The sequence below is a fragment of the Daucus carota genome, chromosome 5 (assembly GCF_001625215.2).
Source record: "Daucus carota subsp. sativus chromosome 5, DH1 v3.0, whole genome shotgun sequence".
Classification (NCBI taxonomy): Eukaryota; Viridiplantae; Streptophyta; class Magnoliopsida; order Apiales; family Apiaceae; genus Daucus; species Daucus carota.
Window position 1 is genome coordinate 40,245,845 of NC_030385.2, and position 23,453 is coordinate 40,269,297.

The 23,453-nt window shown below is 31.0% G+C and overlaps 1 protein-coding gene across 3 annotated transcripts; it reads left to right on the forward strand.

The window, feature by feature from the left end:
• The first annotated feature begins 746 nt into the window (after positions 1-746).
• On the forward strand, positions 747-9,420 carry LOC108219815 (uncharacterized). Of its 3 annotated transcripts, XM_017393343.2 has the most exons (6): positions 747-1,144; positions 4,270-4,489; positions 5,847-5,979; positions 7,284-7,528; positions 8,407-8,593; positions 8,992-9,420. In XM_017393343.2, exons 2-6 carry the CDS (start codon positions 4,368-4,370, stop codon positions 9,226-9,228), a joined length of 924 nt encoding a protein of 307 aa, XP_017248832.1. In that variant the 5' UTR covers positions 747-1,144; positions 4,270-4,367; the 3' UTR covers positions 9,229-9,420. The 3 variants fall into 3 exon arrangements, with proteins under 3 accessions (XP_017248832.1, XP_063950605.1, XP_017248833.1); XM_064094535.1 differs by lacking the exon at positions 747-1,144 and having other exon boundaries at positions 3,286-4,489; positions 5,830-5,979; XM_017393344.2 differs by lacking the exon at positions 747-1,144 and having other exon boundaries at positions 3,297-4,489; positions 8,422-8,593.
• The last annotated feature ends 14,033 nt before the right edge of the window (positions 9,421-23,453 follow it).

Sequence of the window (23,453 nt, forward strand, 5' to 3'; positions counted from 1 at the left end):
TCGTCTTTGCTGTTTAATGCACGCTTTGCTGACTAACAATGTACATGTGCTGCAAGATTGTACAATTACAACTTTTTGTCTCTGTGTTTTGTGCTTGAGTACAATGTCCACCTTGCCTCGATTCATTGCATTTGTCGGAAAGCTATTAAAATTAATATTCAAATTTATGTGATGCTGTTGGATTGAAAAAGAACCCATAAGTAGGGCTGGCAATTTCAGACACGACCCGATAACCCGACACGAATTCGACCCGCAAAATACGAATTCGGGTCAGGATATTTCGGGTTCGGGTCGATTTCGGGTCGATCCAAAATTGACCCGAAAAAATCGGGTCATTTTCGGGTCGGGTTCGGGTAACCCGAAATCAACCCGCATATATATTTATTATATTATATTATTTAAAAGTTTATACATAAGAGCATCTCCAATAAGCTCTTTAAACAAGCTCTTAAATGAAAAAATAGAGAGCATTAACAAAATGGAAGCTCCAATAGACTCTTAAAGGCTCTTCAAAACCTTAAGAGTCTATTCTCTCTCCTCTCTTTTAAGAGTCTCTCACTCACTCTTAAGTTATATTTTATTATAAAGTAATACAAGCATCCACTTTCTCTTTCCACTCTAGTATTGTAGTCCTATTCATTTAATAATAAAATATTGTTTAAGAGTGGATGTAAAGAGTGTTATTGGAGATGAATATACATTAAATTGTTAAGAGTGAATATTTTATATTATATTTGAGGAATGACTTAAGAGACTATTGGAGATGCTCTAATATACCAAACCCTACAAACACTCTTTCATTTTCTTTGTTTTACAGATCTGAGGATGCCACTGCCGCCTCAACTTCAAGTCTTAACCCTAAATCTCAAGACTTTTGCTTGCCCTCTCTTCTTTCGGTCTCCAAATAAAAACCATCTCTTCAAATCTTGTCAAAGATTACTCATCCCATCAATATGCCGCTAGATGCTCTGTTATTATAAAACCTGAATATCAAAATCCATCTTCTTGGAATTGTTGTTTTCTTTTTCAGAGATTCTTGAGATCCACTTCAACAATAAACCCCTCCCCTTTTTTGCTCATACTTTCAATTCCGATCCGCCTCTTGAACTTGCAAAAACTGAATAAAGAAGAAAGAAGAAGGAAGGTGGGTAAATACACAAGGAGAGAGCAGATGTGTGGTAATAATAGACGAGTTTCGGGTTATTTCGGGTCGTGTCGGGTAACCCGAATTTAAATCGTGTCGGGTTCGGGTTTGACCCCTGTACCCATTAAATTTTCGGGTCGGGTTCGGGTTGGGTTGAAAGTACTGCCCGAGTATGTTGACCCGACACGAACCCGACCCACGACCCGTAATTGCCAGCCCTACCCATAAGAGTATCTCCAACCATAAAAACCCCTTAACTAAAATCTTAGTTGTCATACCAAAAATAAAATTATAGCCAATGGCTTCAAAAATTTGCGCTCCAACCATCCCCACCTGTTATCTATAATTATAGCCAACCTCCTATGGATGACTATATTTGTCGATCCGCTACAGGTCTGTAAGAAAATATGTAGGAAGATTACACATCACTTATTACCATATTAAAGTGATATATTCTATTTATAACAATTGAAAATATTAATAACATACTATTTTTAAATTATAGCCAACCAATATAGCCAGTACTATCGAAGCAAAATGTCTTACAGGTTCAGCAAATTTTACATAATGTCTTACAGGTCCAAATTTAGCCAACAATTATAGTCAACGCCGTTGGAGATGTAATAGCCGCTATTATTGATATTATATAACTTTTTGGCACGATTGGATAGCCCAGTGGTGGGTTTATCCTCTGTTGACCCGGGGCACCCGGGTTCGACTCTGGCTCACCCCGAAAATTATTAGAACAGATACTAAGTTGTAAGGCATATAAGCCTGCATTGTCAAAAAAAAAAAAAAAAAAAAAAAATCTTGTTTTCAATGTGTAGTTAAGATAACAACTGACTAATTATAAATCTACCTACATTCTGCTTTCATATTTATATAAAACGGATTACCTGGCGTTGCATCGCTATCGTTTTATTTGGTTTAACGATATGATAAGATTGTCTATAATCATATATTTAGAAATTAGTAGGATATTTTTAAAAAATAGAAGTAGACATTATATGTTTTTGGATTTCCAAATGAAAAATTCATTTCTCTACCTTTTTACACGGTCTATGCTATTTTATGCTTTCTCTATTTTTCATCTCCACTATTTTTATGTACTTGTTCAAATATATAATATAAAATTATTGTGGAAATTAACGTATAAAATAATGATACCAAAATACTTAATTTCTTCAATAGAGAATAGCCAGCTATAGATAAAATAATGATCAATGAATAGAATTCTATATTGTAACTGTTACAATTAAATATAGTTATGTATTGATCAGGAATGCATCAAACGGGGAGCTAGACCTAATTATCCAAGTAAAGAACACGTTTTTAATATTGATGCTCGATAAGAAAAATAAAGTAGGTAAAAAGTAATTATCTAATAAAAAGTACCAGAGAGTAAGGTTTCTCCTCATCCGTCCCAGTCAATTTTATACAGTTTCTTTTTTAAGATGTCTCATCATTTTTATACATTCCCAAAATAACAACTTTTTACAATATAAAACACTATTACACCCACTGTATTTTTCCACTATCTCCATTCTATAATAATAAAAATACTATTACACGTACTATATCTTAAATCTATTATTAAAAATAAATGAGTTCCACTATTATACTCACTTTTCATCTAATTTTACTCATTTTTTATATTTTTTTCGGTTTCTGTGTCTAATCCCATTATATATCATTTATTCGGACAGAGGGAGTACTAGAGAAGCAAAAAAACCTGCTTCACTTTTTGAATAGAAGTGATAGAACTGGAGTCTGGATGGAACCTGGCACTTGGCAGTAGGGATGGCATTTTTACCCGACCCGATGGATACCCGACCCGTTTCGACCCGATTGGGTCTATCCGAACCCGATTTTTTTGGATTTGGATCTTATTTTTGGACCCGAAAAAGTTTGGATCTGGATCTGGATCTCAGGTATTCCGAACCGAGACCCGACCCGAAACCCGAAACCCGATTTAAACCCGATCCGAACCCGAAACCCGATAAAAACCCGATACAAAATCTTATATATATATATATATATATATATATATATGTTAAATGTAAAGTATATATATTGAAATATTATGAATTATTAGGTATGAATATTAACATTTTACTTAATTTTATATTTGCAATATAGAATTTATAATTATTTCATCAATATTTTATTTTTCTCAATTATTGTGCATTAAAAATCTAAATACAATAAAAATAATAAAATATAATGATAAGTTGAATGATTGTATACAATTGAGTCAACATGTTTCACGTGTTTATTGTAATAAATGAAGCCTGTAATTCTCTTTTTTATATTTCCAAAGTTGAAAATAATAATCCATAATCACATTTTTATAGATATATAATTTTTAATTTGTATTTAATTTTATTTTTTTATATATCCGAATTAGACCCGAACCCGAACCGAAATCCGAAAAAATCCGACGGATCGGATCTGGATCTTCATTTTTCAGACCCGGATCCGAACCCGACCCGACTCGAAATATAATGGATCGGGTCTGGATCTCAAGAAACCCGACCCGATCCAACCCGTTGCCATCCCTACTTGGCAGTGTTATCGGTTGTGCAGTGATCATGTTGGGCCCATATCAGACCATTGTCTGAGTGGGCTTAAACTTGTTTTGGCCCGATTTGTAAGATGGCGAGATGAAAAGTTGCAGATTGTTAGAAGTTGGCAAGGTGTACCCGATCAGGCTTTGTGAAAAACAATATCGGAATGTGCATCACAAGAGCATTCCTTCCCAAATTGTTGTAAAAAGAGGATAAAGAAATTTTTATGCACTAATTTTAAATTTCGGAAATCAAAATTAATCCGTTGATCTTTCGAGTTATAAAAAAAAGGTGGAATAAAGAAAGTAAAAAACTTTTATGTGGTAATTTGAAAATTGGAAATCAAAACTAATTAGTTGACCGCTCAAATTTGAATTTATTACAAATATATCATAAATTTATTTACAAATCTGAATTTTTTAATCAATAAGAATTAACTAGTAATTCAACAAAATATGTTATAAAAACCAATGAAAAATTATTCAGAATTTTTAAACACCGCTGGGAAGCATGTTTACGTTACATTTGACTCATCTTTTCTTTCTTGGGTGACCAAAGATGAAACAGATTTTTGATTATATTACTCAGCTTCGCCGGCTAAGCAAGCAATTAGCGAGCAATTGATTAAACCGAAGCAGCAATTTCTCCCGCATGAAATGGAAATGGAAAAGGGCGTGAAGAGATGGTTAGTTGATATTTCAAATTGGAATCCATCGCCCCTCGCTTTCTCCCACGCCATTTCTCTGCTCCCCCCGTATACTCACTCTTCTATTACCAGGTATTCCCTCCCTCTTCATTTTTCACACATCAACACCCACCAATTTAACACATCTATTTTCTCTAGAACACGTTTTAGCGCGAGAACACCGAGAACTGATACAAAGATGCTTGGACACCTTACTAGTATATTAATTCTAATTGACTGAGAACTATATATATATGTGTGCTCATGTTTACTAGCTTCTTGAAAATTCGGAGTCTGTTTGATAAATTACTTATAATTATCAACCAACTAACTGTATGATTTGGCTGAAATGAGAGATGCTCTGCTTCTGAGCGGCTCGATGAAATTTTGAGACACGAGTCAGAAATGAGCTCTTGGCATTAAAGCTTGCCAGAGAGCTTGTTACAGGTGAACAAGTTCGTGAGCGATTTGTAGGCAATATTTATACTGAATGCAGACGTTACACGTTTATTTTAAGTATTTACACTTAAAGACATGTTACAAATTTTGTTTGACTTAATTTGTTTATGTATTGATCATCTTAACTTATGTTATGTCCTTTTCTTAACAATATAAGCTCGTAAACACAGTAAATAAGCAGCTCTCACTCTATCATAAGTTTGCAAACTTTATAACACCGAGAATTATATGCTTCTGAATTACATAAATGAATGGCTCGTAAACAAAGTGAATGATAGGGTCACCAAGAACTTGTTTTTGAAACAAGTCAAAGTTGAATGAGATTTAAAGCTCAAACAGAAATTAAGCTCAGCTTTTTGCCAATGAGCCCAGCTTGAGCAGAGAAAAGCTTAGCTCGTCTCAATTATAATCCCAACTGTATTGTGATATCTACATAAGATGTTTGTAAGATAACAAATTATGACTTGTTCAATTTCAATTATTATTTTATAAAAAATGATGTAGGTGCTTATTGAAATGACTTTAAGTTTGGAAAATTAATATCATCTTTGCAACATGTAATTCCTAATTATATACCTTTTCAAACCACATATCCAAACTGATAAGTTACACTTGAAAGTAAACAATATTACTTTTAACAAGTGAGTATTTTGAAGGTTAGTCAAATATGTCCTAAAATGAATGCAAAACATCAAAATATCCGGATTAATATTTTGAAAAAATTTCATGCTAGGAATTTCATGTCACTTAATAGTCCAATATATGACATGGAAAACTAATCACTAAACCCAAACCAGATGGCACATTATTTTTCTAGATTAGGGTAAAGGGGAGTAATAAAAGAAAGTGTTGATGTATAACCCTGCTGGTCTTTCCACGATAATTATAGTTGTTGATAATTTCCCTATGATAATTATTGTATAGCAAGGTATTTTAAGAATCACTATGGAACTGTGTTTATAATACTGATACAGAATGCTGCCATGTATAGGTTTGTGAAACTAGAAGATCAGAAGCGGACACTTGTGAGCCGGTTGCTTCAGTATACGCTTGTACATGAAGTGTTACAGATCCCTATAGCAGAGATTCTTATTAACCGCACCCTTGAGGGAAAACCCTTTCTGGTAACTACTTCTCTGTTACTCTGATTTCCTATAGTCAGTGTGAATATCTGTCCCTTAAGCCTTTAATTCAGTGTGGAAAAGTATGCCATAGCGAACAACAGCTGGTGCTCAATATGAATTATTCAGTTTTGACATCACATGTAGCCTTTTCACATCCCTTTCCCCGAGTGACCATCGAAAAACCTAATACTTAGACATATAGTTTTAAGTGCCTGGTTAATCGTGTTTCCCGCTTGCCAAGTATGGTTTTGTTCTTGGCAGCAATCAAGATCAGCATATGGTAAAATGTTATGCAGTGTAAGTCTACAATCACTAAGTTCCGGTCAAACTAATAGGGATTTGATACAGTGAAATCCTCTTAAATTAGGCCATACTCGTACCTAATTGGTTTATCACTTTGATGCAATTGCACGTGACCTACCTCTAATTCATACATAATGCCATTTTTTGTGAATTTCCCAAGGGTTTACATGACTTATTGCAGTGCTTTCAAGGGTTCAGTTATTATTGCTTATAGTAATGTTAGGTATACTCTGTGTAAAGTATAGTGTATAAAACTTAGTGTATGGTAGAATCGATAGATATGACCTTTACAATTTAGGCCAGAACAAGGTCAAATATTTTGGTCAGAAATATTATTATCTATTCATAGGCCCTGGTGATCATGGCACATCAACAAACTACATTATTAAGATTATCTGCTGGCGTATCAAGTACCAAGTGTTTGTTGTTGGGTGTAAAATTCAATATCATGTTGCCAATCTCTTAATAGTCCGTCTTTTTTGAGTTGGCCTGTTTTTAGAGCTTTTGAGAAGGAGGAGATTCTTGTTGCCCAGCATATCTTTCTGGTGTTCAATCTCCAATTTTATGTTCAGTTGTTCTTTTTTGTTTTTTTCCTTTCAAATACAAAAACCATGTAAAAGTTGCTACATGGAATTATTCCAAGTTCGAACCGGTAAATAACTAGGAAGAGAAAAGGCATGCTTCATGATTTGTGCCTTAGTTCAAAACGTCAATGCATAAGGATATATGATTGAGCTTTACAGAATAAGTAACAGTTTTGCTTTCCTTTGTGTCTAACAAAAAGCACAAGGAAAAAAGTTAGAGGAACCTTGCTTTAACATTCAATCTTCTTAGAGTCTCTCATTAAGGCTAAAGACACATAGATGATTTTTTTGTCATGAAGTCTACCAGCTCTCAGTGAAATTATATTAACTTTATCCGTTACACATTAGGCGCTCTCATAGTATGTTAAAGTAATTATTAGTAGTAAAACTTTGATGTACTGTAATCGTGTGTTGTAGGAATACAAGAAGTCAAAGCTGGCATTTCCAAACTTTAATTTTAATGTGTCCCATCACGGTGACTATGTGGCAATAGCTTCTGAGCCAATATGCCTGGTGGGTGTGGACATTGTCTCTCATTCTACTCCAGAGAAAGAAACAGTGCTCGAGTTCATTCAGAACTTTTCCACATACTTCTCAAGTTTAGAATGGGACAAAATTTATAAAGCTGGAAGCGACGATGATATCTTGCTTGAATTTTATAGGTACATGGTAGTGTAAATTTCTTCACACCGGGGAGGGGGGGGGGGGGGGGGGGGGGGGTGGTGAAGCCCCAGCCCTAGAAATTGAACTGAAATCCATTATTGAAATCAAAATCTACAAAGTGACTACTCAGAACAATCTGTTTAGCAAGTAAAGCATAATAGGTGTGTACCGGTGTTAACATGAGATGAAGGGAGTTCATTTAGACAAATTAAAGCTCATCATGCTTGTCCAATTGTTCTATATTGACAAAAAACATTTTCCTGAAGACCGGCAAGCTTCATATGCAAAAAGAGTGTCTATTCATATGCAATCTCTGTGTGTGTGCAAGCAAGTTTGGAGAGAACAGTACAAATGAAAGCCCCTCAAATAAAATATTAATTAGAAAGACAACATTATTGAAGAAAATGTTGCCACTGCTGATGCATGGTACTTGTAGGTCTTTTCTTTAGTGCCCAAGGTGGTGGTAATTTCTTTTCATCTCTCCTACATACGGATTCCTGACTTACAGGAAAGATCTTATAAGATGAACAGGCAGGTCCGTTCTTCCATTAACACTCTCTTGAGTCCTCTCTTCTTGTCCTCAGCAATTCGCGAACCTCTTTTTATATGTCAAACAATTGGGAAACATATTTCGTCGAACTGGTGCTGTAAAGGTATAATAGTGCTCTTGGAGAGGACTTTTACTTGATAGTTCTGCTTGCTTTAATTATTCTTTCTTCATATATTGATTTTCTTCTTTTTCTGTCAGATTATGGTTTTTGCTCACTCCAATCTATCAACAATGTGTTTTTTTTCTCCATTTTTTAATGAGTGTGTATAGTACACAAGCACAGAGGCATATATAACTACTTTTTAGCTGAAGCATATTCTGTAACAGTCTACACTTTCACAGATACTGGTGTGTGAAGGAATCATTTGTCAAGGCAATAGGAAATGGAGTAGGTTACAAGTTAGATGGCGTGGAATTTCATCACAGAGAGTGGACCAATATACGTGTCAATATCAATGGAGCAGAATTGAAGGATTGGAAATTTTGGCTTTCTAGTATCGGGAAAAATCACATGGTGAGATATTAACTATACGCCTCTAAATTCACATGCCTTTCCCTTTATCAGTCTCGAATAAGCTAATATCATTTAATATAGCGATACATTGTAAGAAGTCTGAACATGACCAGACCTGCATTAGGCGAGGCATAATATTTACTAGTAAGAAGTTATTGATCTCATTCCTTGGCGGTTTGTTATAACATGTCAAGTGTTCTGCTAAAATTGTTGTCTTGCTTAGGCATTTTCTTATTCTGCATATCATAGGTTGAGTTCTGTTTACGATACTAGGTAAAAGTTTTCTGATTTCAGGGGCTTGTTGCAATTAGACAATTATGCATATATCACTACCTCATCTACCATGCGTCATCCTCAGAAGACTAACACAATTTTATTTTATTTTCAACTAATTGCAGTTGTCTGTAGCTAGGGGCCACCCGAGGATTGCTGCAGAGAGTTACAGGAAAACACTAGACAAAACTCAGTTTGATGAAAATGAGTACAAGTTCGGTCTTAATCTCCCCAATTCAAGTTTTGTGCTGCGAACAGTTGAACAACTAATCTCCATCTTCCTCCAATCACCAAAAATAACAAGAAATATGTCACGTAAGTCTGACAACTCTGAAGATAGATCTCACGGCCAGTTATTTTAGTACTCTGATTTCTATTTTTTTTTATTCAATCTTGCCTAAACTGAGATACACTTGGTGGGATGCTGGTGTCTGGTGACATTATAATCCTTAATATTATTGCCTGTATTATTGCACATATGCAATAAAATTCATATGAAGAGCTTTAGATGCCTGTATTATTGCACATATGCAATAAAATTTTGTCTTTTTGCATGTACTGTAATATCTTACCTATTTATTATTCTCACTTACAAAACAGAGAGAAAATAGTTCTTCAAAAACATTCAAAGTTACAGTTTTAAATGTTGGATATCATAATTATGAATTATTAGACAAAAATGTATTATAAAAAGGTGCAGCGTGTAAAAATCTGTTAATACATCTCTTGTTGAATTAAAATTTCGGATCTTAAATCCTACTGCTGATTTGGGATCTCTGTTGCTGAAATTTCTCATTATAATCTATATTCTCAAACTTTATTTAATTTGAAAAATAAAAAAAGCAAGATATTATGTGATAAGTTTATTAGTTCCACACAAAAAAGTAAACATAATTTGATACATGTTTACTGAGCATTAAGTTTGGATACACCCCAAACAGAGATCACTCGACAGAAACGTTACATCGTCGCAGCAAAATTCAGACATAATATCTAAAAAATTTACTAAACACTATAATAACTAGTAAATATGATCAAACAAATTAAGTTTAGTGGAGACTCCTACGAAATTCTCTTCCTCTTCCTCTTGCGTATAAACTTCTTGATTTTTTCGGCTATTGCGGCTGCAGGGCATTATCTTAGACACGGAGGAAAGGATCAACGATGACATAATAGTTTTAAACTCACATCAGTGGATATATTATCAGAGTTTTTATGTTTTTCCACCAACTAATTTTGGGAGAATTAATGTTTTCCGATTTTAACTGGTCAAAAATAGTCCTTTTTAATTAAAATAAAATCGGTCGAAGATAAGTTATTCGATAATAATTGGTCGATCGAAAATATTTAATTTCCATGGGCTGTTGTTGACCAGTCATTTTTGACTCTTCTTGATTTCCGATTTTGTTAATCAACCGCGGTCAAAAATATTTTTTGTCGGAAAATTGATTTTCGCCGCCGAAATTTCTCCCAGAAGTTAAATATCCCGTTTATGTTACATTTCGGTCGAATTTATAATTTCGACTATCTATCAATTTTTTTATTAAATTTCCCATCTTTTTAATAATTTTGACTAAAACCATTCAAAATTAAAATGCAAAATATGGTTGAATTTATTGGTGATTTCCATATGAATTCATAATTTCGGCAAGAACTAGTCGAATTTAAAAGAGGGGACTTGTATATCCTTTTGGTCTAGGTTTGACTCCCGAAAAAAGCAGAATTTGTGATTATATCTCCTGGATCAGAGCCTGTCGCTTAATTGCGGTTTACCTGGTTCATGTAGTTTGCAGGCTATTCCGTGAACTCGTGGGTTTACCTAGTGCGCACCCGAAGGGTAGCGGCTGCGGGTTCCTACGTAAAATAAAAATAATAAAAAATTTAAGTTACCAAATAATATTAATTTTTTTTGCTTATTTGCTGCTCAAATTAATAATTTGGACCATAATTTCTCGAAATTAATATATGTTTGAATTTATTGACCATTTCTAATCAATTTTTTTTAATCATTTTCTAAAATGATTTCATTTATACCGATTATTTACCTAGTATAAACCTGATTACAATTGATTCAAATCATAATCATAATTAACTTGACACTTAAATATAATATAAAAACACAAATATAGATTATTAGCCAAATAAACAACATGTAAGGGCAAATCCAACAGTGGCCTAGAGGTCCAAATTTGGCCAGTTTCGGCCTAAATCTTCTCAACAGTGGTCTAAATCTTGGTCCAAATTTAGGCCGGTGAACAGTACCGGCCTAAATTTAGGCCGGCACCGTTCACCGGCCTAAATCTTTTTAGTATTATAATAATAACTTTTTATCTTTTGTATATTAAGTTAATTAAATGATTGTATGTTAATATAATTATTATATAGTTATAAATTATATTTAATATATTTTACTTAAATAATTATATATATATTAATTATGAAATATAATTAAATTAAACACTATTAAAATAATTGAATTTAACAATACATTAAATATAAGATAAAGATTACATTTGGTAAGATAAAGATTACATTCGATAACGATGAAAATACTAGATTTCAACAATTTCTTCGACGACATCGAAAAAAAAAGAAACTCTTTGCACACCGAGATGCATTCATTGAGCATTTGTGGAAATAATATATTAATTCGAAGTAGTATTGAATCTTTATAATTTTTATTTTAGTTTATTAAATAAAATGTTAAGTTTTTTTTTTTATTTTCTTTGTTTAAATGTACTTTTTCTAATTTAATGAATTTATTAAGTTTACTATTAATATGAAATTTTATATTATTGGTAAAAGATTAAAATAATAATATAAAAATAGTTAGAAGAATAAAACATTGATATATGAATTTAGACCAAATTTTAGGCCAAACTGTTGGAATGAAAAGATGATTCGATTTAAATTTGGACCAAGATTTAGGCCAAAAATAAGTTCCACTGTTGAAGATGACCTAAGTAAAAGTATTCGCATTCATTCGGTACCCAAATATAGTCGAATTTTCGTCACTATATTACGATTAACTAAATTAACAAAATCAGTTGATATTAAAACATAAAATATGGTTGAATTTATGGTGATTTCCATTCAAATTTATAATTTTGACCAAAACTAGTAGAATTTAAGTTATCAAATAATATCAATTTATTTGCTATTTTCTGCTCGAATTTATAATTTCAACCACAACTGATCAAAATTAACATACAAGATATGGGCGAATTTAATGACCCTTTAGGGTAGAATTTATTTAACCGACTCTCAAAATCATTTCATATATACCGATTCCTTATAACCTAATACCAATATGATCACAATTGATTCAAATCATTATCAAATTTAACCTACCACTTAAATATCATACAAAAAAAATATAAATATATGATGTGAGATGAATAATCGATATGTAACTAAAAGTTATTACATTCATTCGTTATCAAAATCACCGGAAGAAACTGGTCATTAGCGACCGCAAAGTTGTTCACTAGATTTGATCAATATCGATTGTCTTCTGCGACGATATATATATATATATATATATATATATATATATATATATATATATATATATATATATATATATATGGTCGAGTTCCAGGGAGACCTTACATCTCAAGAGACCCAAGAGACCATAGATCCACCGTTGATTACATCAGTACAATCAGATTACTGACAAGGGCACGCTAGTCAGAACATGTGACAAAATACAGAGAAAAAAATTAAAATACGAATCTTATACGAAGCCATGAAGGAAAGTTTTAATTTGATTATTTACCAGCGTCAATCTTGGGATATTGTATTATTGGAAGCTCTATACCAATCAACAGCTACGTTTTTGGTACAAAAAATCAACATCAAAGTATAGGCTCTAGCGAAAAACTCAATAGAACCCTAGTTTAGACGACGACTGAAGCAAACATGGCTGAAAAAAGGTTCGTTGTTTTGAAAAAACTACTTCTGCATAGTGTTCCGTTAGTGCGAACCGTTAATGGAATCTTAACACGAATCTCATCTCTTACTTTTTTGTGTTTTTTTTATGTACAGGCATGATAGATCGATTGTTAGGCTTAGACCTTGTCTGCTTGTAGAAGTTTTATCGTCTCTGACTGACGATCAAAAATCATGGATTTGCTCGTGGGTCGAATACCGTGATGATCTACTATCACTCCACCTTTGGTGTTAACCATGTTTGGGATTAACGGTGTTGTTGTCGGATGGATCAATCATTATATTTATCTTACATCCTTTCCCTGTTTGGTAGCCAAACCAAAAGAATCTGCAACATTGGTCTATGGCGTTTGTAGCTAGGCATGGACCAGTTATATTTATCAAGTATGGTCGTCTTCTTGTGTCGTTATTCTTTTCTGTTGACCTTCACAAGAGAACTGGTTTTCCATAAAATTCATGTAGAAGAAAAGATGTAGATTTTGTACCTAAGTTGTCTGGTGTTTTCAAATTTTTTAACGCCGTTGGAGTTTGTTCTTGGATTCTTGATTGTGTTCCACCTATATTGAATGTTAAGTTGAATTCTTAACCGAACACCTTTAAAAACATGCCACCACCAACGTTGCAGTTTGTTGAAGTTTCTTTTGGCTATACCCACCCCAGATAACCTCATCTACAAGAACATTGTCGCAGTTTACAAATAACTTAGAACAACATATATATTACAATAAGAGTTCAAGGAACACTTTGCAGAACTTCACCAAATTTAAATTAAAAGAACATATTATTTCAAAAATTATTGAACATTTTAAAGAATCCGAGTAATGTAGTTTAATACATAGTTATTTATAGTCCAAATTAATTATGAGTAATGAAAATTGAAACAGACATATATCTATCTATATTTAAAAAATTCTTTACATTAATGGAAATACTTTTTGATTTTAAGATCGGTTATACAAGAATCTTTATATTTTTGGTAATGAATTGATAACAAACTTTATATTTTTGCTTAGAACTCATATGATATGGTTTCTCTTATGAGCTCAACCTCCAATTCACTGAAGTAAAAAAATCACATCAAGATTCTTTAATCTACTAAATAATATAATGCTGATATATGTAGATCACTTAAAGAACTCAAAATATTTATAATATATTACGGTAGAATATTATAAAAGGAAAATTAAATTAAAAGTTGTAGAACACTCACTTGAATAAAGTGTTTATATATACTGAAATTTAATAGCTACTCTGTAAAAATAAAAAAAATTATATTGCAGAAAAAATTATATATACTAAATTTTTTAAACAAGTACTCGATTAAAATATTTTTATAGAATTTTAATAGTCACTTTGTAGAGCTAAAAAAACAGTTATAATGAATTTTTATAGATTTTTTACTTGAATAAAGTGTGTATACTAAAATTTAATAGTCAAGGTCTAAAATTCAAAAAAATATTATAATAAAATTAGGTAAAATATTGTAGACAATATAATATATTAAAAAATTTAAACAAGTACTCGATTAAAATGTTTGTTCTGATATTTAGTAGTCACTTTGTAGAGCTAAAAAAATTATAATGAATTCTATCAATGACAAAATAATATATTACACTTTTTTAAAACACGTACGAATTAAAAAATATATACTGAAATTTAGTAGATCACTTAGTAGAACTAAAAAACACATAATTAGTATTTATAAAATATTTATTGATAACTGAAACTTTTATTAATTATATCTTTCAACATTACTATATATTTCGAATAATATTTATTATTATATTACATGAGACTCATTAAATTACTATGTAGATCTCAAAAAGATTATATTAAATTTTGGTAAAGTATTTTTGGCTAAAAAAATATTTAAATATTTTCACAATATTTACTCGATTTTAGATCTTATACTGTAATTGATCGAATAGTAGAACACAATATTTCAATATGGAATCATATGTTAAAATTCATTACTCCCTCCGTCCCCCAATAGTTTACATTGAGTTTGGGCACGGAGGTTAAGAAATATGTATAAAGTAGTGGAAAAGAGAAAGAAAAGTGGGTGAAGTGGTGAGACCCATTGATTTTTAATATATAAAAGGGAGATAGTGGAGTAAAAGTGTGAAAAGGAAGAAAAAGTAGGAAAGTGGTGGTACCCATTAACTATTTTAGGAAAGTTTTGTAATGTAAAGAAATGAGGGGACAAAGAGGAAACCGTAAAGAATCCAGAGGGACAGAGGGAGTATAAATTTTAGTAATGACTCTTTGAAAACTATAATTTAGTGGAGTTCAGCATTACGTTGAAAAAAAATTGTATTTAATATTTAATTTAAAATGATATAGTGAAATACTTGAATAAACATTTAATGGAACCTTAATTGTAAAAGAACTTTAAGTAATAAAAATAATGTTCCTTTAGGTGTTCTTATAGAACAAGAAAATTTAAGTGCAACATGTTTAATCTAAACCTCAAAATTTCAAAAAAAAAAAATGTATTATTTTAAATTTATGACTTTGATTTCCATCCTACTAACTCAACATATGTAATAGTTTAAGAAATTTAATCTCTAAAAGATTCATTACAGTATTTCTCCAAATACCTTTCCATTTATTTTATTTAGCAGAACTTAATAATATATTCTTCATCAAGACATTAATAAAGCTGAAGAATCCAAGATCACCTATGAGATTAAAGAATCAAAAGCACTTTAAAAATAATAAATTATAAAAAAAAATTCATCTAACATAAACTATAAATTAGTAATTCAAAAATATTTAAGAGAATCACAAATAAAGTAATATAAGAAAATATTTCGAGATTTATCCAAACCATATAGTAAATTATTCTCCAAATTACATTATCATATTTTAATTTTTTTGATTTCATAATGTATATTATTTTTTAAATAAGATTCTTTAAAGTGTTTTATTAGCATTATATATCTCTTTCAATAGTTTTTGCATAATAACATTTTCTTGGAAAAGTAGTTGAAATATGGAATTTTCTAAAAATACTAAGAAGTTAGATGACATGGTATAAATATTTTAATTATTTCAATAAGATTTATATCATTCATGAGTTTTTCACCAATGTAACATATCTTATTGAATGATTTATATTTTCTTACGGATTTTATAGATATTCTTTAAGATGTTACTTACGATAAAAATTGCATTTCTGTTTGTTATTTATTTTGGAAGATAAATATTAAAAACGAAATTATTCATTAAGTGTCATGCGTGCCAAGTGTGAGATATCTTTATAAATTATTTTCATACTAATTTAAAATTTTGAGATATTAATTCAATATATTTTTTCTTAGAGATTCTTTAAGGTGTTACGTAGTTATATAATAAAAATATATGGTTGTGTTTTCTTAAAATTTACTAATATAGATTTATTAATTCAATTAATATGGAGATTCATTAAGGTATTCTAAAAAATACTAAGGTTCTAATGAGAGATCTAACCGTATTTTTTTGCTCGTAAAATGTTTAGGTTTGTGCATAATATATAAATTGTTCTAATATAAAATTTAATATATTTTTTTTGAGTAAATATTGTAAATATTAAATTTTATGTAATTTTCAAATTTGTTTATATTCTCACTTATCTTATCACGGATTCATTTCAGTGTTCCGGTGTAAAATTTAAATATTATAGTATAAAGATTAAATATTTTATTATTTCAGAATAAAAATTCTATTAAGCCGTTGCTTTTTTATTTGTTAAACTATAACGTTAGCTTTGGAGGTAAGAATCCGAAGAGAATCCTTAAAGAATGGAAAGAAACAAGCAAATCGTACTACAGTAAATAAAATTTAAATTTCAAAATCATTAAATACAATGCATACATTGTGAGATTGTAAATGTATGCATTAATGTACACATAACACATTGATTGCAAATATGGTAAAATTTTAATACAATCTCTTAATTATAGTAAGAACCTTGATTGACTATGTACGTTGCATGTATGTAAATAAAATCTGTATGAAATCTTTATAAAAAGGCAATATCATTGATTGCATTCAAGACAATTAATACCTCTACGTATTCTTTAAAAAATACGATACATTGTTCTCATTACTACCCCTGTACAGAATCTATGATTAATATATTGCATTAATTGATTTAACCATGACCACTAGATTAATACAGATCCAACGGCTGATTATATGGTCTCCCAGGTCTTTGGCTGAGCTTCGGTCTCTTTTGAACCTCCCCCTATATATATATATATATATATATATATATATATATATATATATATATATATATATATATATATATATATATATATATATATATATATATATATAGGGCAAGTAGAACTTAAAACATCTTTGAAAGTAGAGCCCCAACTCTGGATATATAAGTTGTTACTCAACCTCAACTTAATTACCCAGATGACATATCTCCCCTACATCTGCTGTGTATAATTTTTTGGACTTGTTTAAGTTGCCAAGTACTTTCACTAACCATCTCATATCTGCTCTATAATGAATAAGCTTGAGAAGATTATGAATAGCTGTAGCACATTGTTCTAGGGGAAGTGGCTCATATATAGATTTGAAAACATAAAAAACCTAAAATAGAGGGTGAATGATTAATAGAAAGTTTTTGAAGGGTGTTCAAGTTATTTTCAGTTTCTGATCTTTTAAGAGGACGCCTGTATGAATCCTAAAAAAGTTTCTTGCAGTGTTCAAAAAGCCCAAAAAATTTCGAGCATATATGCTGAGTAACTAATTTGCTGAGTTTAAGATTAATCCCAACAGTCCCAACAGTTAACTCTAATGTAAGTTGGGTGCCAATCTTCTAGCCGAGCATGCATTTTGGGGACCAATCTAAATTCTTAAGTATGAAATTAATTTCTGCCTTGGTGTGAGAGTATGCCCAAGTGATGAAGAAGTTTGCAAAATCTGTAAGCTTATACTTCAGCTGTATTGAAAAGATGACGAGAACTACCTACATTCAGCTTTAATATGGAAGCACCACCACCACTAACCAGGTTTCCCCTCCCCTCGGGCCTGCCTCCTGCCGTCCTGTGTTGGGGTTGTTTTGCTCAATTTTAATCTCTGCATGCATGCCATAGCATTAAGCCTATACATTAGTTATATGGTTATATTAGGAGCATAAAATATTTGCAAAAAAATGTTCCAGGTATAAAATGGAGCGGAACACCTTTTCACATTTTAATTTTAGTGCTTCTCATTGTAATATCATTTTATTGACATATAATATTAGAGTTGTGAGAAAATTCTGATATATTTGATATAATATTTGTATAATATCCGAGATAAAGCGGATAATATCTGTGTAACCGAGATAAAACGATATTATTCGTATCCGAATCCGATAATTCTGAATACGGTATGGATATAGACATATTCGTATCCGATAATATCCAAATCTGAAATTAAACATATATGATATTTGAATATTAAATATATATTCTATAAACTTCGTAGTGTGTATTTTCTTTTGTATTCGTAAAATAATATATTTATATGACCTTTATATATTTATAAAAATATTATAAGTATATATCATTATATCATTTGAATTAATATGTTAAAGATAACAAATTTTTATTGAAAGATGAATAAAAATTAATATTTGAATAAATATAAATAGTCTTTATTGACTTTAACTTTTTACTCGATTTTTATAAAACTAATTTTTAATTTTTACTATATATATTGTCTCAGAAAAATTGGAAATGGATCATATATATAGATTTAAAAAGATAAAAAACCAAAATAAAGGTTAATGGTTAATAGAAAGTTGTTGAAGGGTGTTTAAATAAATTATTCTCAGTTTCTTCTCTTTCAAGAAGATGCCAGCATGAATCTTTAAAAAATGCCTCGATCCCTTTTCTCTCCTGCAGTGATACATCCGGTGCCAAACTTCATGCCGAGCATTTATTTTGGACCAATCTGAATTCTCATCAAGTATGAAATCAATTTCTGCTCAAGTGATGAAGAAATTTGCAAGATAATTAGACTACACAAGTAAAGATAAGATATGATGAGCAGTACTACAGCGATAATCAGTTTGAGTTTGAGAAAGTATGTTTGGGTTGTTTTGCTTCACGTGATCAGGCTAATGTAACATGTATAGTAGATTAATGTCCTATTAGACATATTTTTTTTCCCATCCTAGCAGTTTGAAGTTTAATAAATTTTATTTTGTGCCTGACGGGCTATATATGGTGCCTAACTTTCTTTATATTTTAACTGATGGTCTTTCCTTATTTGAATTCATGGTCTAGGTCTTCAAATTAAGACATTAATTATTTCTTCACGATTGTATTTTACCTCATATCATAAAAGATTCTTCTTCTTCCACTTTTTTTGTGCGATGATCAAGATCTAGCCTCTAGTTCATTCGTGCAATTTTATATGATGATAATCCATTGTAGATAGTCTTCAATCAAGAATCTTAGTGTTCAATTTAACGATGACTGAGCGTTTTAAAAGGAAAGATTCATTGATCGCGGAGTATTCATCGAGAATTGTTAGAGTTATTTCATATAATATGAGTTTATACTTGTATAGATTTGTATAAACATGTAATTAATTTTTGTCATTGATGACCACTTCAACTTTTTTCAATAAGGATAGTAGGTTTGATCAACTAAATGATACCCCTTGGACACATTTTCATGTGGTTTCGTTGTTTGGCTCTTACATCACCAACTATGTCCACTAAACACTTGAAGCCCTTTAATTCACAATATATTTGAAATGATTAAAAAGTATATATTATATATTTTATTACCAAACTTGAATGTATCATATTGATGATTTAAACCCCAAGAAAACAAGATGCATGATACTATTTTTGTATTAAATTCGAGAGTCTCATGAACAATACATAATGTTGAAAATTTAAATTCTAAGAGAACAAGATGCTAAAACTCTTATTTTCTACTATAAATCCTTAACTTGGCTCTAATAATTCCAGATCATCAACAACTGTACATGAATGAATGTTATCCTCTTGTTTCTCTAATAAATTCACAGATATTTCTTGCGGACATACTGTATAAGCATAGGGCAACTAACCAGGAAAGCACCCTGCACAATCGTGAAGAATGAAAAGGCTTCTAAAAATGTCTATCTATGTACGTTTTGTGTAATTTAGATGTTTCAGTTTTGTCGTTATGAAATATTGACTTTACACCATTATCAAGGAATATGTCTCTTCTTGTATAGGAAAATGATTACTTTTTGGAATTAAAATTTAGGATTGGATATTGTGATTGGCTATCAAATTGTTAAGATATATGTGTTTATCAATAAAATTAAAAAATATAAATGTTGGAATCATGAATACAATACATAAAAGGATTTTACTCTTGAGGGGTTTTAACGAGGCCTTTTTTAATGAGTTATCTCTTCTGATTTGATAGACGATGTTCTAAACATCCGAAGTACTTGCTTACTTTTGGTTAGATAATATACTTTGTTGAATGAAGGAAACTATGTACATAATACCCCAATTTTAAACTCACATCAGTGGATATATTATCAGAGTTTTTATGTTTTTCCACCAACTAATTTTGGATGAATTTATGTTTTTTTTTAACTGGTCAAAACAAGTTCTTTTCAATTAAAATAAAATCGGTCGAAGATAAGTTATTCGAAAATAATTAGTAGCTCGAACTCGTTTAAGTGGGCTCGGCTCGACTCGACTCGTTAAACGAGCCGAGTTCGGACAAAGGTTTCGGCTCGTTTAATTAAACGAGCCCGCTCGACTCGACTCGTGAAATTAAACGAGTCGAGTTCGGGTAGAGGTTTGGACTCGATTAAGTGTAAAATTATACGAGCTGGCTCGCTCGACTCTTTAAAACCGGCTCGTTTAATTAAACGAGCCGGCTCGACTCGACTCGTGAAGTTAACCGAGTCGAGTTCGGGCAAAGATTTAGGCTCGATTAGTTAATCGAGCCGGCTCGGCTCGACTCGATTAATATAAACTTGGCTCGAATTAGGCTCGGCTCGAAACTCGCCCGACTCGGCTCGAATTACAGCCCTAGTTGTTGTTGACCGGTCATTTTTGACTCTTTTTTTTTCGATTTTGTTAATCAACCGCGGCCAAAAATATTTTTTGTCCGAAAATTGATTTTTGCCGCCGAAATTTCTCCCAAAAGTTAAATATCCCGCGTTTATGTTACATTTCGGTTGAATTTATAATTTCGACCATCTATCAATTTTTTATTAAATTTCCCATCTTTTTAATAATTTTGACTAAAACCAGTCAAAATTAAAATGCAAAATATGGTTGAATTTATTGGTGATTTCCATATGAATTCACAATTTCGACAAGAACTAGTCGAATTTAAGTTACCAAAAAATATTACTATTTGCTGCTCGAATTAATAATTTCGACCATAATTTGTCGAAATTAATATATCAAATATTTTCGAATTCATTGGTCATTTCTGATCAAATATTTTTAATCATTTTCTAAAATGATTTCATTTAACTGATTATCTACCTAATATAAACCTGATCACAATTGATTCAAATCATTATGAACATTTAAATATCATATAAAAACACAAATATAGATTATTAGCCAAATAAACAACATGTAAGTAAAAGTATTCGCATTCATCTGGTACCCAACTAATATAGTCGAATATTCATCACTAAAATTACGATTAACTAATTAACAAAATTTGTTGAAATAAATATATAAAATATGGTTGAATTTGTGGTGATTTCCATTCAAATTTATAATTTTGACCAGAACTAGTCGAATTTAAGTTACCAGATAATATCAAATTTATTTGCTATTTTCTGGTCGAATTTATAATTTCAACCACAATTGATCAAATTAATATACAAGATATGGTTGAATTTAATGACCCTTTAGGGTCGAATTTATTTAACCGACTCTCAAAATCATTTGATATATACTGATTCTTTATAACCTAATACAAATTTGATAACAATTGATTCAAATCATCATCAAATTTAACCTACCACTTAAATATCATACAAAAAATATAAATATAAAATGTGAGATGAATAACCGATATGTAACTAAAAGTTATTATCAAAATCACTATAATAAACTGGTCCATCAGCGACCGCAAAGTTGGTCACTAGATTTGATCAACATCGATTGTCTTCTGCGACTTATATATATATATATATATATATATATATATATATATATATATATATATATATATATATATATATATATATATATATAATTGTGAGCGTGCAATATATGAAACATGCTCAATAATGATTTTTTAACTGATAAAATTGTATAATATTATTTTGAAAAATAAAAAATAATTCTTAATTTCTATATTTTCATCGGTGTAGTAAAAAATGTACGTAAATTTATTTATTTGAATATTCTCAAATAAATATGATTAATAATAGTAAGAAAAATGTCCTTGAAAATAATATTCTGCCAACTATAAAGGGGTAGTTGCTTTTATATATTCTGTTAGATATAATTGATGATTACTAATGTTCTTAAAGTTTGTTTTAGAACAGGAGTGATCAGAGTTTAAACTGGAAGCTGATCAGAGTTTGATGAAGCTGATCAGAGTTTAGTAAAGTCTGACCAGAGTTTGATAAAGTCTGATCAGAGTTTACATAGTTAAGACTCGTCAGAGTTTACACGTGGAAAGAGCTCAGAAGCGGATATACTTCAAGGAAGGATAGAAGCGGAGGAGTGATTTGCTGACTATGGAAACTAAACAGAAAACTGGAGCAATCTTTGATTGATAGAATACATAGCTGATTTATAGGATATCAAATCAGAGATTGATTTTGTAACTGTGTCTATATAAACACAGATTAGGGTTACTCTATAAGAGTAGAGTTATCGAGTACATTGTTAAGAACCCTAGCAGCATTGATGGTAAAAAGTTTCAAGAAGTTGGCTTACAAAAAGTTCAACAAAGGCAAAAGTTTTTCAAGGAAAGACAGAAACTCTGACAGAGTTTATGACAAGAAGAACTTCAGGAAGAATGAGGGCAAGGAAGGGAAAGCTGGAAAAGCTGACAAGTATACCTGTTTCAACTGTGGTGAAAAGGGTCACTTTGCATCTGAATGCAAGAAAGCCAAGAAAGAAAAAGAAAAAGCCTTTATCACCAAGAAAGGAAACTGGACAGATACATCTGACTCAGAGGAAGAAGTCAATTATGCTTTGATGGCAAACACTGACAACAACTCTGAATCTACTGTTAAGGTACCTCATTCTACTCTTGCCTTTGATACTGAAGATATAACTGAGTTAAGATTGTTCCTTAAAACTTTGCATACAAGCTTTAGAGATCAGACTTTAGAGAATGAAAGATTAAAATCTGAAACTCTAAGTGTAAAGATAAGGAATGATTACCTAGAAAAGGAATTAGTTCAGATGTTAGAAGTTCAGAAAGAGAGAGATGATGCTGTCATTATCAAAGATGAATTATCAAAGAGGTATGCATCTCTTCAATCAGAACTTGCTAAGGAAAGGGATATCATTAAAACATGGACTAGTTCAGGCAAAACTACTCAGGATATCTTAGGTAGTGGAAACTGGAAGAAGGGACTAGGTTACACTGATAACTCAGAAGCTGAGTCATCAAAAACAGAGTTTGTTAAAACTCAAAAACCT